Below are 18599 nucleotides of genomic sequence, written 5' to 3' on the forward strand. Positions count from 1 at the left end.
ACTACAAATCAGTCATACCACCATTAGCTCCTCTATCAACCCAACCTAGTCCAACCTCAACCTCCAGCCAAAACAGAAGTAGATTTAACATAAATAAATAATTTTCTATTTTATATATAAAAAAATAAATTTCTTCTTTTTTAAAGAAATTATCTCTATAACACCATTGACAGTAAGATCTCAAAGCTCTCTGTTTTCTGCATCAGTGTCGTCTATTTTTTTTTAAATATATATAAAATAAATTTCTACTTTTTTAAAGAAGTTACTTCTATAACACCACCGAAGGTAAAATTTCAAAGCTCTCTGTTCTCTGCATTAGTATCGTCAACTTGTTGTCAGCTACTCCTTCTTCATTAATGACTGCAACACAACTCATCGACAAGAGAACTAATCATTCTTCATTAGCAGCATCCACCAGCAAAGGAATGGCTACGACGTCGTTCTATGAATCCAATAGCAGTGGTGGCCTCCATCACTGCTGTCACCTCATTCCTCTTCTTTTCTCTGTTAATCTAACCTCCTTCTTTGTGATCGTCGCTGTCGTTGCCACTCACCACCCTCTTCTCCTTCTTCCATCGTGCTTTCTTTTTTCACTGTCATTTTCTTTTTATCTAAAACGTTGCCGGAGGAAGTTTTTCCTTTACCGGCACTAACTACTCCCTCTACTAAGACTTGCTGCTCTGTCTCTCATCTTCTCCTCGCGTTTAACAATTTTTTTGTCTTCTCCTTTTGTAATTTGTTGTATGAAAAATTTGAATATTATATATATATATATATATATATATATATATATATATATATAAATTTGAATCGAACTTCTATTAAATTTAGATATATATATCTAGATGATGATTTTAAATTTGAATTTGAATCAAATTTCTATTCAATTTAGATGTGTTGTTTTGCCACTTGTCATGCAATTAAAATCAACACTTATCTATTATAAAATGCACTATTTATTGATTAATTAGTCTATATACTTGTTAAGCATTGAACCTACTCTTATTCTCTTATTATATATTAATAGATTAGTTAATATACTTGATAGTGAGTATTTCAATTATAGGAAAAAAATATTTTATGACATAAACTTTCGAAGAGAGACATATGCACAAAAAAACATGTTGTTCAACAAGAACAAGTAATTAAATAATATCTTATCAACAAAATTTGATTGGAAAGAAGTATAGAGAAAATAAAAAATTAAAAATGGATAGCTGTTGTGGGACTGTGGGCATGTTGCAAAAGATAAGGACTTCGCTTAGCCACAACTCACAAGACGATAGGACATGCTATGTATCTGTAGGAATGAGATGATGTTACTGATGAAGGACTTTGACTGCATCTATGCATTTCTGAAAATAATTAAACGAAATTGCAAATTTTGTGAATTATTGGTAATTTGAGATTCGTACCGAGACTAAGCTAATTTTCTTTATTATTATCCGAGATTAATAAAACAAATTAACATAAAAGAAGGAAAGAGGTTAGATATATTGTAATTAAAATATAAAAATTAAATATATCAAATAGAAAAAATTATGAATAGAAAGAATAAGTACCAGCACAAATAGCAGCGCCGTAGCATTAACTAGAGCTCAATAGTAATTTGCCACTGAGATGAGATGAGATTAAGGCCCCAATGGCCAATCACTATCAATAAAAAGAGTGACAAATTTTCAGCCTTAGTTATTACCATATTGTTGAAACTTGAAAGCATAGATATGTGTTTGATGAGTGACAATTCAATAATACACAAAATAAGGAATGGCTAAAGTCTATGATATAGTATTGGCTAGCCTAGAGACAACCAAAACTATGTTTCCACAATTTGGTGTCTTAAACCCACATGTATCTTATTTATTTTTCGATAATGTTTCACCAACTCAACTACACATCTATTATTTGACAAATACAAAATACAAAAATGGAAAAAGGGGTAGTAGTTTGTATAGAAATATTTATTTTGTTTAGAATTGTGTAGATATGTTGTTGCATACAAGGTTTGGTATAATTTATGAGTTATTTTTATTTATTATTTACAAATGCGTATTTATTTGTCTGATAAAGTATGCTTATTTATCTATATAAACTATATTTATTCTCTTTTCTAATGAAAAATACTATTTGTCCATTCAGTATGCTTCAAAGGTCCGTTTCTTCCTAACATAAAAATAAAAATAAATATGATATTATGTTATTATCTAAAATGAAATTGATTACATTCATATATTTTTTAACTATATATTCATAAATCTTGGTTAGATATAAATTGTGGTTAAAAACTATGGTTTATGATCAAATAGAAAATCACTACAAGAAAAGAGAGCTATTTTAACATGATTTTTTTTAATGGTCATAGTTAAGTATAAAAATTAATATATATTTTTGATAAATATCACAAATGTCAAATTTTTTATATTTTTTTGATGAATAATTTGATTGTAGAAAATTACTCCTCAATTTTGACACTTATTTATTTTTAACTTACTCCATTATTCCTTTTCTTCGTTGAGCTCCGTCAATTTTAGCATCACACTACTCTCAATTTAGAATCATATTACTCATTCTTCATCTTCAAAATCTCAGTTTATTCTTCCGTTTCAAGATCTCATCTCATTCTTTGTTAAAAATTTTTGTTGAGAATTTTTTATGGTCAATAAGTGTCAAAATAAATAGTATTTTTGACGATTAATAAATATCACAAAAAATATATTCTCAAATTTTTCTAAAAACTTATTTTTGACGGCCAATATTTATCAAAATAAGATTTAAACTTTTTTTACAATTACTTATATGTCAAAAATACTATTTTTGACAAAACTTTTATTAACATATTTTCATAGTTAAAATAGTGTCAAAATTTATTTTTTTAACAAATTTTAATTTTTTTGACACATAATAATCCTAAAAAATAGTCTATATTGTTGTAGTGAATACTGATAAATCTTAGTTCTCAACCATAATTTATGAATAAAATGAAAAACTTAAAAAAAGTTTATTATAAACACAATCTCCCAACTCACATTCGAATTAGCCAAACTCAAAAAATAAATATAGAAAAAGAAAATTTATAAAAAATGACAAATGTTATATCTTTCTTTTCTTGATTATTTTATTTGTGTAAAAAAAAAACACATTTTAATTACTATATGAATAAAAGAGAAATAAACTAGAAGAAATAACAGAGTAAAAGAGATAAAAAGAAAAAAACAGATTTGAAAATTGTGTATGTTTAATTTTTTTACTTTATGTTGACAACTATTCCAAGTAAATAAATTTTACTATTGTTAGAATCAGCATAAAGATAAAAAAAAATAAATAGAATACATAAAGAAAACTAAACTATCATAATTAATCCAGCACGAACACTATACATTATTAAACTAAAACTTTTGAAAAAGAAATTAAAATCTAACATGCGTTTTGATAATACCAACCATATTAGTAATATGTTTACTAGTATAAACTATTTTCATGGACTTTTTTCACCGAAATCTCTCTTGCATATCTCTTTTTTAAATGGAATATTTATACTAATAGATTATTAGATATAATATTATGTTATAAAATTCGGTGGTTAAGAAATTAGTCAAAAATAAAAAATTGTTAGAATCCACTTAATCAATTGAACTAATCCGATTTATTAGTGATTCATCAGTTTAAAATAATAAAACACAAAAAATTATTTTTTTAAAGAATTATATATTTTATATATAAATATTTTATTTTATTATATTTAATTCAATATCATTAAATCTCAATTAAATTTGTAAACTTCTAATTCTACTAGTTTGATAACCAATTCAATTTTCGAACTTTAACTATATCTACAAATGATATGAAAGGTGACTATTAAATTAAAATGTCTATGTTTTTATTTAATAAACAAAATTAAATATAAAGATGATGTAAATTTTTAATAAAAGTAACTTAAAAGAAGAAATTGCGTTCTACTTTTGTAAAAAATTAAATTTACTAGTCATTTTAATTACAAATAATCTTTAAATTCTTCTTAATAAAAAATTATATTTTTACTTAATTACATAAATTTTAATTATTTATTTATTATATTTTATATCAACAGTTTAAATTAAAAATTTTGAATTTAAAATTTAAAAATTACAATTTATGATTTAGGATATTTTCTTTTCTGTTTTTTTATTATTAATAATAAAAAATAATTTCTAAAGAACATTGATATTTTTTCTGGAACGATATTATTATTATTATTATTATTATTATTATTATTATTATTATTATTATTATTATTATTATTATTATTATTATTATTATTATTCACCCTCAATTATTAACTTCTAATTGCGCACTTTTTAAAAATGTGATTTTTTTAGATAAGCAATTTATTTTCTGTTTGTGTATAAGGAAAAATGATTATAAAAAAAGGATAATTTACATTACTAAAATATTTTGCTATCAATATTATATAGATGTTCTGATTTTAATTTAGTTATACCCGTGTTTTGTTTTAATTTATGTAACCCGTTTCATTGATAAAAAAATTTTTAGTACTATTTAAATATATGTATTTGTGTATAAATATTTATATTAAAATTTAGAATACCAATTAAATACATATATTAAAAATATCAAATATGCTATTTACATACTAAAATTAATTATTATATATTTATGTATAAATATTACATATATAGTTTAATTTATTTTTAATTTATATTTTATATTCTAATTTTTAATATATATTGATTGTATTATATTTTGGTAGTTGATTTTAGTATATATTTAATATAGTTGTAAAAATATAAATAAATAGTTTATATTATATTAATTTTTTACTAAATTGATCCAAATTAAAATGTATTAATATGCTAAAATACACCCTAAGATAAATCAAATTGGACTACTATAATTTATATTAGGACAATTTGCATAAATAAATCAAATTAATTTTTAATTTACACAATTACGACTTTCTAAAACTGTTACAAGGACAATAGTTTATAGTTTACACGTAATCTGTTATAAAATTACATTGAAAATGTGCCATGCGCATGGCACGATTTTTAAAGAATATAGACGACCATGCATAAACTACTGTAGGATCTAACGATTTATGAAGAAACTATAGATAGCGTAATCCGCTAGAGGCTATAGGTTGTAAAAGTGTTCTATTGCGATGTATCAGTGTGATAGACACGTGTTTTGTTTTAATTTATGTAACCCGTTTCATTGATAAAAAATTTTTTAGTACTATTTAAATATATGTATTTGTGTATAAATATTTATATTAAAATTTAGAATACTAATTAAATACATATATTAAAAATATCAAATATGCTATTTACATACTAAAATTAATTATTATATATTTACGTATAAATATTACATATATAGTTTAATTTATTTTTAATTTGTATTTTATATTCTAATTTTTAATATATATTGATTGTATTATATTTTGGTAGCTGATTTTAGTATATATTTAATATAGTTATAAAAATATAAATAAATAGTTTATATTATATATTAATTTTTTACTAAATTGATCCAAATTAAAATGTATTAATATGCTAAAATACACCCTAAGATAAATCAAATTGGACTACTATAATTTATATTAGGACAATTTGCATAAATAAATCAAATTAATTTTTAATTTACACAATTACGACTTTCTAAAACTGTTATAAGGACAGTAGTTTATAGTTTACACGTAATCTGTTATAAGATTACATTGAAAATGTGCCATGCGCATGGCACAATTTTTAAAGAATATAGATGACCATGCATAAACTACTGTAGGATCTAACGATTTATGAAGAAACTATAGATAGCGTAATCCGCTAGAGGCTATAGGTTGTAAAAGTGTTCTATTGCGATGTATCAGTGTGATAGACAACTTTAATTTTGTTTCCGTTAGCATTTTTTGGAGGCACTTTAAAAGCCATGGTAACTTTTATCTTATGACAATAAAACATGGCATAAGGGTAATTCTGCTTGTGGCACACAACAACTTTGATCTGGTTTATCTTCTTCACACCAAAAATAACATTGGTAACTTTATAGCTTTGTTTCGTTGTCTTGTTATCGTAGACATTGCCACAATGTTTAGAACGCAAATTTTGGAAGGAAGGAAAATGAAATGAGAGAAAATGGATGAAAAAACTTATTTTTCTTTGTTTGGATTAGAGTGAAAAATGGATGAAAAACAAAAAAGTAGGTGCGGAGTCATATAATTTTTTTTTTTCCATTGTTGTGATGAAAACTGAAAAGAGATGGATAAACAATGTTAAATTTTATATTTACCCTTTTAATAACAAAAAGTAAAATTTCTAACTCACTCTAATTTTTTTTTCTAATTGATGTTTTATTATATGTATTTGTTTGAAAAGCAAATATATAACTTTTTGTTTATGACATTTAAAATTTTGAAAAATAATTTAAATACATTAATAAATTATAATTTATATATAATATATGTAAGGGTAATAAAGTAATTTTATTCTATTATAATCTTTTCTCTTTTTTTCATTTATTTTTTCTATATCCAAACAACATATAAATAAATCCAAATTTTCTTTTATTTTCTTTTTTTTTTTCTCCTATTTTTTTTCTTTTTTTCATCAAACATCTAAACAAAGTGTACATCAATATTTTTCCAAGCCTTGTTATTGTGAACATTACATCAATATTTTTTTCAAGTTTTGAAGTGTTGAAAATTGAAATTCACCATAAATTCTAATAAAAGTTGTACAATATGTTTCTTCATCTTTAATTTCTTCTAACATAATGATAAAGTAAACTTATAATAACATTAGAATATATAAGTTGTGGAGTTAAATTTTAATTTGGCCCCTGAAATTTGGCTTGATGCTCAAAATAATTTTTACAATTTTGTTGGTCTCAATTAGAACCCCCAAATTTATAATTGTGGCTCCAACTTATCTCTGTGATGATCTCTGCCACCGAAATGTTGATCTAGCGCAATTACATAACATGATGGACACTACTTAAACGACGGCGCATTGGTTTCGCGCCCAAACCCTTTGGAAACTACGTAGTGTAAGGATTTTTTTGATGTTTTGCAACTTATGATTGTCGTAAGGGAAAGAAATAGAGTTTTAACCTACAAAAAACTGAAACGACGTGGTTTCCAAAGGTTTTGGGCACGAAACCAATGCGCCGTCGTTTAAGTAGTGTCCACCATATCATGCAATTGTATCAAATCAGCATTTTGGTGACGGAGATGATCGCAGGGACAAGTTGGAGCCACAATTACAAATTTGGGAGTTCTAATTGAGGCCAACAAAATTGTGGGAGTCATTTTGAGTATCAGACTAAATTTCAGGGACTAAATTGAGATTTAACTCGTAAGTTGTGATTCGAAAATTTTTTAAATCATGTTAAGTCAATATTGATCACTAAAAAATTGATTGGTTTGGTTATTTTTATTTTTGTTTTTAAAAAAAATAAAAAAATATAAAAATATGTTTAGTTGAGCATTTAAATATTATTTTTAGCAAAAATATTTTGAAAAATAGTACAAAATTAAAAATAATATTTTTACTTTTATTTTGTATGTTTTATTTATTTTATACTTATACCTCATATTCATCTTTTAATATTAATATAATTTATTTTTATATTTAAAAATATTAATATTAAATATTTTTTTATTTTAAAATCACATTATTTTTTCAAACACCATAACAATTTTTTACGTATAAACTGCAAATCGCTAAATTCCATAACAATTTACATAAATTAAAAAAAACATAAAAACATAATCTATTCAAAAAGTTACAATTATATCAATTAAAAATCAATTTAATTTATGTAACTTGTCCTTTATATTATACTACACAATATTATAATTCGAAGTTGGCTCCTACAATTTACTATACACTAAATTTCAAGTTGAAATTTTCTCCTCCACAAGTGGGCAATTATGAATTACTAGTTTGAGAAGTAAATTAAATTTGACTTATTTGATTTATCTATAAATAGACAAATTAAATTTCTCTTGTACAATTTACGTAACTTAAAATAGAATACTCATGTAACCAAACTAAAATCATAATATTTGTGTAATATTGATGGCTAAATATTTTATTAATGTAAATTAAGGTAAAGGGAAGAAAAAAGTAAAAAACAGAAGAAAAAAACATGAAATGTGCGCTTGACTACCCTCGGAGAGGTAAATAACTCCACAGTGATCTTTCCTAATTCTAACTTGTTAGTTATGTTCTTCAACTTCTCTCCCTTCTCTTCTTTCTAAATCCGCTCCTCGCATCTTCTTTATCCTAAACTAGTTTGATCCAAATTGAACATTAAGTTTATTTACAATTTATAATATAATAATATAATTAGCAGTCCTCCGAAGAAAAGTTAGTTTAATTAAACAAATACTTACTAATATAAAATTAGATAATCCCCAACATAATCTTGTAGCTTTATGATGATGATGTGAGAGTGCGGCGAGTGTATATAAAAATAAAAAAATAAATTATTCTGTGTTTTTTATATTTTTCTTCTCCTTGAAGACTGCGTGCGTCTCTGGGCTCTGGCAGCAGCAGAACCTGAACCATAAGAAGAAATTGCGATAAGGAAGGAGCCAAAACGCAGCGTTTTGGTGTGCGGTCATGGAGGAAATGTACGGAGTGCCGTCGACGGCGGAGTACGCCGACAAGGCCCTCATGACGCCGGAGAATCTGATCTTCCCTGCCGACTACCACAGCTTCCTCATGTCCGCTTCCTCGTCCTCCTCCGCCTCCGCCGCCGCAGCTACGATTCCTATGCTCGGATCCGACGAGCTTCTCTCTGCCGCTGGAATTCAACAGCAGCAACCACAGCACAACAACGAGGCCATGGCATCGACCATGATGAAAGCTAAAATCGCTTCTCATCCTCACTACCCTCGCCTCCTGCAGGCCTACATCGATTGCCAGAAGGTAGAAAAAACGACACAGCCATCACTTTCAGTTATTCAGTTCAATTTTTGCAACCGTGTGTATAACCGTCCTAACAGCTCAACAGAAAACGGTTATAATATATATTTTTTTTCATTTGTGTTAGGTCGGCGCACCTCCAGAAATCGCGTGTTTGTTGGAGGAAATTCGCCGCGAAAACGACCTTTTCAAGAGAGACGACGTCGTTTCCACGTGCTTCGGAGCCGATCCCGAGCTGGACGAGTTCATGGTCATGGTCCACTCCTCCCTCCACAGTCCACACTCTTTCTCGCACATATTTTATTTTTTATTTATTTATTCATTATGACCAAATCCATCTTTTTGTGACAGATTTTTCTCTTTTCTTTTTTGGTGAGTGCAGGAAACGTACTGTGAGTTGCTGGTGAAGTATAAATCGGACCTGGCTAGGCCGTTCGATGAGGCAACGAGCTTCCTTAACAAGATCGAAATGCAGTTAAGCAATCTCTGCTGCAACGGTGCTTCTGTTCCAACTCTTTCTGGTTAGTTCTTTCCCCTTCCTTTATTATTATCTCCTTCTGCTTCATAGTGTAGTAGTAGTTTTCATTGGAACTCGTTTTTAATAAATAAATATGCTTAAATTAACTCATTGATATCTGTGCTGCTATCTGTCTCTGGTAACCTCTATGCTATTGTTTTTTCCCCCCTCTTCTCTCTCCTCTCTCTCTCTATCTATAGAGAGCATCGTCGATGGTTGCTTTCTTCGATCTATCTGGTTCTTATCTCTTTTGATTTTATTTTAGTTTTTCTTCTTAACGATTGGTTGAGAACATGAATAATCCTCGCAGAATAATCCAACTCGGTTGCAGCAAATGCCTGCTTGCAACAAGACATGACACACAGCTTTTGAAGTAAAATAAGGGAAAAAAAAAGGAAAGGAAAGGAAAGAAAAGAAAACCCTAACACGAACAATACTCTCTCTTCTGCGCAGTTTGATATGTTTTAACTTTGTGAGTTCGTTCCTTTGTTTTCTTGAAAATTTTTCTATATGTATTTGTTTCACACTGTTGACACTGTGATCCACGCTTCTTTCGTTGTGAGAGAAAGAAACTTTGGATCGTTTGGTCATTCATGGCTGTGTGAAATGTGAACCTTTCGCCTTTTTCAGTTCCTCGCTTGGTTTGGTCTTTGTTTGTTTCATTTGGCATTGTTCTCTTCTCACACACTTTTTTTTTTTTCATTTTTTTCTCTCTTCCAAATTCTTATTATGCTTGGTCGCCGTGAAGGTCAACAACGGACTTTTGCATTTGGCTTTCTAATTTTTGAATTTTGCAGATACCTTTTTTAATTAATGACGCCTCAAATAGTAGCAGCTTCGCTACTATGCAGTATGCACTGATCACACAAGGCGTAATTTTATTTTATTTTATTTTATTTTGCTTTTACAACTGGTTTTTCAGAAACAGAAAACACCCTCATAAATGGGGTATCGCACCTGTCACCACCGATCAAGTGGTTTCTTATGTCTTCCAGCTCATTTATTTTGACTGATTCCCCATCGAATATGCTTAGTGGCTTAGTGCAAGCTTGTTTCAATAATAAATTTCTGATTAAGAAACTTTCACAAAAGTATAACATTCAAATTTACTATAGAGAGTGTGTATTGTTAATAGTTAAAATTTCAGAAATTTATTTCTTTGGAAAACTATCAAAACTTAACAAATGTTTTTGGAACACTAATGCCGCGACAACAGAACCCTAATAATGATGATGATCTTGTTTAAGCCAGATGTAAAATACTAACTGGTTCTACGTATATGAACTCGTGAACAAATTAAAATGTTTTTAAATTATTATTGACTTTTGTGGCAATGATTTGGTTCAATTAATTGTTTAATGGGGCTTTTCTTTTGCTGTAAACATCTTTTTCTTTTACCCTACGAGTGCAACTCGATCAAAGAAACGATTGTTGGTAGTGTGCATTTTGAAGATGATGTTTTTGTCCTTGTTTCTAGGTTTGGTTCCATAGGTTTGTTCACTGTTTTTATTTTAGTTAAAAACTTAAATTGCTTATCTGAAAATCATGTCTAACGTTCACTACTACGTGTCCGTGTGGCTTTGGAAGAATGTAGCAGAAATGCTATGTGGAAACTACAAAGAACATGTTCTTGAAAATAGATATCAACATATGTACTACTTGAGTGTGTATTAGTGCTTCGGCATCAAAGCACGTTTCCCACGTAATATTTTATCTCATCAATCCCTTTTAGTTGTGTACAAGCTCCAAAGTTCATATATATTGTTGGAGAATTTTGGGAATGGATTCTCTAAATTTTTTCTTATTAATCAAGGATGTTAAGTGTGATTTCTTACAATTTAATATTTTTTTAGTATTTTTTTTGTCTACTTAATAAATATATGATGAGAAATTATACTTTATAACTTCACTTAAGAAAAAAAATTAAGAGTATTCATTTTTAATAATTTTCTTGTTTTTGTGGCGCGCACACGCTCACACCATACCTACATTCTCCTGGTAATGTCTAATTCTCTAATATAATAACCTTTAAAGTTTGAATCTACCCTTGGATTAGATTAACATAACATGATCTGACAAAGAGGATTGGTATGCAGTGATTCTGCTTTGGAACTTTATTAATATAGTGTATCTATCGAGTTCCAATATTGAGCACAAGTGAAGTCATTGGGAATTGTCTAAGGGCTGATAGGCTGGCTGGTTGGCTGCAGATGAATTAGTGTCAGATCTTCTATGAAAACTTGTTTTTAAGATAATTAATAAAACACTAGTTTTAAAAAGGGTTTAACTAAGGATATTTAATTTGTTAAGGAGTTAAATATAAAATTTAGGAAAGTGATAATGTTATATAACGTCACTCCTATATATTTATATTTTTTTATTTTCTTTCAAGATTACTCCCTGCCCTTATTTGTTATATCAACATTATTGTCATATCTATAAAGATTGTGAATAGTTTTTGAAGAAAATACAAAAATATATAATTAAGTGGGAGTGATATTTATCAATCTTGAGAGCAATATTATCATTTTTAAATTTGTTATTGATAAATTAAAGTTTTGGATTATCAATATATTTATTGAATAGAAAGCTTTAGAAATTTCTATCTATTTTAATATATACTAAGGATTGTATTATTGGGTATTTATTAGCTACTCCCAAGTGTTTTAAGTTTAATTTGATTATATTAGAATTGATTTTGATTAAAATTAAATTTATTTTAACGTAATTTATGTTTGGATATTTTGATTCAAAAGTAATTATAACTGATAAAATATTGGGTGGATAACAATGACCAAAATAATTTTTAAATGTGAAATTATATGTGTGTTTAGATTATCATTTGTTAAATTGGAGTTTGAATGAAAGTAATTTTATATAATTGATTTTGGGTAGAAGTGAGTTTATATTTTATACCAACATAATTTATGTATGGTAATTCTGTATCAAAATCAATTTTGATAGAATAAATATTGTTTGGATAATATTAATTAAAATCACTTTTAGATAGATAATTATTAAAAAAATATAATATTAAATTATAATGTTATCTTTTTAAGTATATTTAATCTTTTTTATATTTTTTTATTATGTTTTTTATATAGTATTTTTTCTAGTATTTTATTTTAATATGTTATAATTTTTTACTATTATAATAAAAATTAATATTTATTTATTAAATTAAAAATAACATATAAAAATTGACAAAAATATATTTTATATTGAAAATAAAAATAATATATGAATAAATCAATAATTTTTTCTAGCTCTCTCTAAGTACTCTCAATAACCTTATTTTATTACTGTTTTAAGTTCTAAATTTTTACTGGTTATGATTTTATTATTATTTATGGTTAATTTTTTATTTAATTTTTTATTTCTAATACGAACAATAATACATATTATAAAAAATTAGAATAATAAATAGTGCACAAGAATTACAATGATAAATTTTACAATGTTAAACAAAAAAAATATTTTTTAATCTTTTTATTACTCTTAATATTCTTTTATTTAGTATTATTTTAGACTACAAATTTTTATTATTTATAGCTCTATTTTTCTATTACTCTCAGTATTCTTTTATGTATTTTTTTATTTAGTAATATGATCAATAATTTATATTATAACAAAATTATAATAAAAAATTTAATAAAAAAATAAAAAATTAAAATATGAAAGAAAATACTAAAAATAATAATTTTTTTTAACATATTTAAAAATTTTCAAAGAAAATGACGTTTGCAAGTAGAAAAAGTTAAGTTACCAAACTAAAAAAACGCGTTCAAAAATTTTAAATACATTTTTTTTCTAAGGCTAAATCAAACACACTTGAAAAGAGTAAAGATTAGATTAAATTTTTAATATTATTATTTTAATAATTTTTATATTACATATTTTTAAATTATAATATTATTATTATATAATATAAAATATTATCTTAAATATTAGATTAAAGACACTCTAAACCAAACACACTCTTCCTTAAACGCACTTTTTCCTTTTCTAAGGCTAAATCAAACACACTCTAGAAGGATAAAGATTAGATTAAATTTTTGATATTATTATTTTAACAATATTTATATTACATATTTTTAAATTATAATATATTATTATATAAAATATTATATGTATATTATAATAATAAAAGGCAAACGAGTTTTTAAAATTAAACAAAAATTAAGATAATTGAGAAATAAAATGAAGATGACTTTGTATGTAAAAAAATGAGAAAAGAATGGATGTGTATGTAGAAAAAAAAAAGAAAGTAAAAAAAGGTAGTTGAAAGAATAAATTCTGTAATTAATTCTTAACCGTAAGAATTGAAATAAACTACAAAATATTAATTACTTTAAATAAACGTATGTATGAGGGTAAAAATCATGTTAAAAAAAATCATCCAAATCATGTTATGGCTTTGGGTTAGTAAAGTTATAAGAATGGCGATTTTATCTGAGGAAAATAATTTCACGATTTAATGTTTTAATGTATTATTATTATTGCCAAAATGAAGCACATGTGTTGATTAGAATTAAGCTGATGGTTTGGATTTTAGCTTTCACTTACTTCCGATCTTATTCTTCCCATTATCTGTTAATATTTTTCTCTGCAAAAGTAACATTCTGGACTCAGCTTTTTGTGGTTATAACTTTTATGTGCCTTAATTTTTTATTCTTTGGTTACTGAAGTTTATCCATGGTATGTAATCTGTTGAAATTCCCATACTGATTAGCTAAATGGAGGTTCTGGCAAACTGGGATTCTAATAATATTTTATCTTGCAAATTGAGTATGCACAGGTGGGTATGGCTGTTAAATATTATTGTTTATGCTTGAAAGTACAAATAGCCTTTTCAGTCATGCTCATGCATGCTTTAATTTGTAAATGGGAGTTTATTTCATCAGTAGCTGGATCCTCTCTCATCATGCTTATCACAAACCTATGTTCCTTTATAACGTTTTGGAACAGAAGCGATTCCAATTTCTTATTTCTTCTTTTTGTTTTGATTGGATCTCGTTTTCCTTTTACTGCAATCACTACACGCGTCAAATTAAATTGGATCTTGCGTTTGTAAATTGCCTGGGTAGATGTAAAATAAACTGTCTCCGGATTTTTGAAATGTTATAAAACAAATCATGTATTTTCTATTAATTTTTAAATTATTATTCGAAAAGTCATTTGAACTCATAAATCTTATTGGATAATAGTGTAAAATTCTTTATATTGTAAGTATATTAAAATTAAATTATTATTATTATTATTATTATTATTATTATTATAGAGGTGGGAGGATTTTTATGGACATTTGAAAGCTTGGGAAAATATGGTTGCTATTTATTCGGCCTTTGGGCCTCTAAACTTTGATGACTCACCCTTGTTTGACAATTTTATTGGGGTTGATGATGACTCACCGTTGTTTTCCGTTTTACTGTAAATTAATTACTACAAGTTTAATAATCTCAATTAGGAATAGATAATTATTTATACTATTATTAGTTGTGCTAATGTTTGGTTGGATATGAACAAAATAGAGGATTGTTGAAGGGTAGGAATGAAAAACTGTAGTGTTATTTGCTCGTGTCTTGTCTTATCTTTCATAATCATACACTGATTGATGCATGTAACGACATGGCTATAAAAATAAAGCTACCTTATTTTCATTGATAGTAGGCATGCTTTGCAGTTACACTTTTTTATCCTTGCATGGTCTTAATTTCTGGTATAATCGAGACATCACATAGATTTTCACTGTTCCTGGTCCTTTTCTGGTTTGTGGTTTATGCAAGTGTCAAATGGTGGGTGCATGTGAACTACTCTTTAAGAAAAACCTTGTTCGGTATACATATGTGACAATATATACATAACTTGCATTGTTGAGTGTATTAGAAAGTTGGAATTGACGTTCGAGTACGAAAGATTAGACAATTGGTAGAGTCACCCCATCACACCAGTAGGGAGTGCAGCATTGCGTGTGTCTGATTATTAATTGTTGTCGCTTTATATATTTTGATAAATTAAACTAAACTTATTCAATTATAAAAAGTGTTACGAGATCAATTATTATATATTTGTATATAAATATAATTATTGATTAATTTAATTTTAATATGTATTTTGTTTTTAGTGTATGCATAACATAATTGTTTATTTATAGGCTTGGCAAATTGTATAGAAATGAAATAAAAGTGAAATTGGGGTTTGATGAAGCACAAAGGCATCCCCCCTCTAAAAAGGCTTACGTAATGTTATGTTGATATTTTTAGTGTAGGGGTGTGGGCAATATGGCTCTTTTTCGAAAGCTTATTAGGTATTGGATGATTGCATAATAGCTGCATACCTATGCACATGAGGGGTTGCTAATGGGATGAGGGGTCACCCTGATTTTCTTTCTATATGCTTCTTCTATGTGGGGGTGGAGTGGTAACCTTTTAGAAAAATCCCGTGTAGAGCGGGTGGTCTAAGAGCTAAAAAAGAAAAAACACTCACATGCACTCCCGCAATTTTCGCTGAGAATGTGAAAATTTTGAATCAGCTTTTTGGTTCAAATAGAGATGAGTAATGAACGCTCAATTGCCTATGCGCTATGCCCCATCCCATCCCATGTATATATGTTCCTTCCCTTGTGTTGTTTCTTCACTCATGCATACATTGACCCCTTGGACAAACCCAACTTACCATCACACTTGTCGATCTCCCATTCCATTCCCCTTTTTTATTACCGGGCCCCCTCCCCCTTTTTCACAATGCAATCATATCTCTCTCTCTTTGCTTTCTTTCTTTCTTTCTATATCATTTTTGGCTCTGGTATTTATGTTTTGCGGACTATGCTCACTGGTGCTCGTGCTCTATATATTCAATGTAATTAATAAATAAATATAATGTTATTTTCTTAGTAATGTTTGTGTAAGACTGTATGCTGGCTAGGGGTGCGGGTTAGGTCTGGCCGTACCGGTTTCATTCATTTTAAACTTTGAGTCTCTCTCTCTCTTTCTTTCTCTGGTTTTGGGCTTCGAATGACAATCGATGGAACCAGGCACTGACACTGATGTGTTCTTTTGTTTTTATTTTTTCCTTTCTTTTTCTTTCTTTGCAACCTAGGCAGGTCTTCTCTCTCTCTGATATGATCTGCTGCTGTGTGTACAGTGTACTCTCATGCGACGGTCAATCCTTGTCGGATTGAGTGGGTGTCAGAAGCAATTAGTATTTATATTCGTATTTGTGGGTGCATGTTTCTAGCTAGCTACTTAGCTAATAGCTACTAATAAACTATAGTACTCCTTATTAATTAGCCATTTCAGATTGCCTCAAAAGTTTCTCTATAATTAACTGGGTTTAGCTGCTAGAAATGGAAAGTTTTCAAATTTTCTTTCTTCAGTGCATTACTTTCTAGTTTTTTATATAGCACAACTTCTAGGTTTTGGGCTCCGTAATCCTAATTTAATTACTTAATAACAAGGATTAAGTATGCAGAAGCATGTTTCCTCCAACATACACACCCTTTTTATTTTAGGAAAAATGTTTGGGAGGAGTTGTTTCCAAGTCATATAGAGTCATAACTTGTTTTTTGGGATTTATTTAATGAATTTGTTTTCTTATTTTGTATTTTGTAATTATTATTGAAATAAATGAAATTTTTTTGATATAATTATAGATGTTAGATATATAAAATTATTTTCCATTACGCATTTTTTACTTAGAGTCTAGTAATATCAGTTAACAATAATCTTTATATACTGTTTTCTTGTTGAGGTAATTATGTTCTCACGTTGGTTTTGATATTTGTATTTCACCAAATAGTAGTTTTATATTTTTGGATAAAGTGTGTAGGAGTGATTTGTGTATATGGTTGTGTATGACTTTGTTGATTGATTATTGTGGTATTTTTTTGGGGTAGATGATGGAGCTGTGTCTTCAGAGGAAGATTTTAGTGCTGGAGATGGTGATGGAGGTCAAGATGGTCAATCAAGGGGTGAAGATCGTGAGCTTAAGGACAGGCTTCTGCGCAAGTTTGGGAGCCACATTGGTACTTTGAAATTGGAGTTCTCAAAGAAGAAAAAGAAGGGTAAGCTGCCTAAGGAAGCAAGGCAAACACTCCTTCAATGGTGGAATGTTCACTACAAATGGCCTTATCCTACGGTAAATACTTCATTTGATAGAATAACGAAAATGAAAATAAAAATAAAAATGTCATTTCTACTTTCCCATGGATGTTGACAACTCACTCGGGAGAGAGCTAAAAAGTAAGAAGCTAAGCAAGAGAAAAATATAAAAGCATGTGAGACACATGAGGATTATTTCAAGGAACACATCTTGAAAATGTTATCATGAAATTAGATCGCTTCTAAACATGTTTTGGCTAAATCATCTAACGGTTTACAATATCATCTCTATTAGTATTAATAGAAATAGTCACCTAAACACAAACATAACAAAATTAGTCATTGAAACATTAACTATTGTTGATGTTTCCAGGAAGCTGACAAGATTGAACTGGCTAAGTCAACAGGGCTAGATCAGAAGCAAATTAACAATTGGTTTATTAATCAAAGAAAGCGTCACTGGAAGCCATCTGAGAATATGCAATTTTCTATGATGGAAAATCTTGGTGGCCGATTCCTTCCTGATGAATGATTATTGTATACATTATTCCCGGCCCCTCTAATATTTGTATATCCTGATTAATTAATTACTGCTTATAATTTTCTCTTGTAAATTCCGAAATTAAATTAAAGCAGGTTACCGACTGTAAAAATGCTTAATTACTCCCAGAAAGAGAATGGGAAGTGATCATATATTAATGATTAATTTGCGTCTCTTATATATAATAATATATGTTTATGAGGAATGTTAGGAGTCAATATAGAAAGTTAGATAATATTAATTTAAATACATGAAAAGAAAAATTGATGATCTAATATTCGAAAAGTAGTTGTCTACATTGTGAATGAATGCATGCTTATTTGCTTTTCTTGGTTCATTATCATACGTACTTCACTTGCTGTTGCTGCATCGTTGCATAGTCATTTTACGTCCTCAATTCAAATCAAACTTTTTTACTCCCAAAGTTACTCAATCACTTCTAGTGGCTTCATTATGGCCCTATGGGTGTGTGTTGGTGATATTATCAGACTCAGATTTTAAACAGTTAGAAA

General features: G+C 27.8%; 1 protein-coding gene across 2 annotated transcripts; it reads left to right on the forward strand.

Moving 5' to 3' along the window:
• Nucleotides 1-8203: 8203 nt before the first annotated feature.
• On the forward strand, nt 8204-18292 carry LOC112801151 (homeobox protein knotted-1-like 6). Of its 2 annotated transcripts, none has more exons than XM_025843724.3 (5): nt 8204-8933; nt 9058-9180; nt 9313-9451; nt 17342-17583; nt 17920-18292. In XM_025843724.3, the coding sequence occupies exons 1-5, from the start codon at nt 8625-8627 to the stop codon at nt 18076-18078; spliced, it is 972 nt and encodes a 323-aa protein (XP_025699509.1). In that variant the 5' UTR covers nt 8204-8624; the 3' UTR covers nt 18079-18292. The 2 variants fall into 2 exon arrangements, with proteins under 2 accessions (XP_025699509.1, XP_025699508.1); XM_025843723.3 differs by having other exon boundaries at nt 8494-8933; nt 9058-9186.
• Nucleotides 18293-18599: the final 307 nt, after the last annotated feature.

Source organism: Arachis hypogaea, chromosome 5, assembly GCF_003086295.3.
Source record: "Arachis hypogaea cultivar Tifrunner chromosome 5, arahy.Tifrunner.gnm2.J5K5, whole genome shotgun sequence".
Classification (NCBI taxonomy): Eukaryota; Viridiplantae; Streptophyta; class Magnoliopsida; order Fabales; family Fabaceae; genus Arachis; species Arachis hypogaea.

Coding starts and splice junctions, on each gene's coding strand:
- LOC112801151 (XM_025843723.3), top strand. CDS start 8,625: ATGGAGGAAATGTACGGAGTGCCGTCGACGGCGGAGTACGCCGACAAG. Junction 9,452..17,341: donor TTCTGTTCCAACTCTTTCTG/GTTAGTTCTTTC, acceptor TTTTTGGGGTAG/ATGATGGAGCTGTGTCTTCA. Junction 17,584..17,919: donor ACAAATGGCCTTATCCTACG/GTAAATACTTCA, acceptor TGATGTTTCCAG/GAAGCTGACAAGATTGAACT.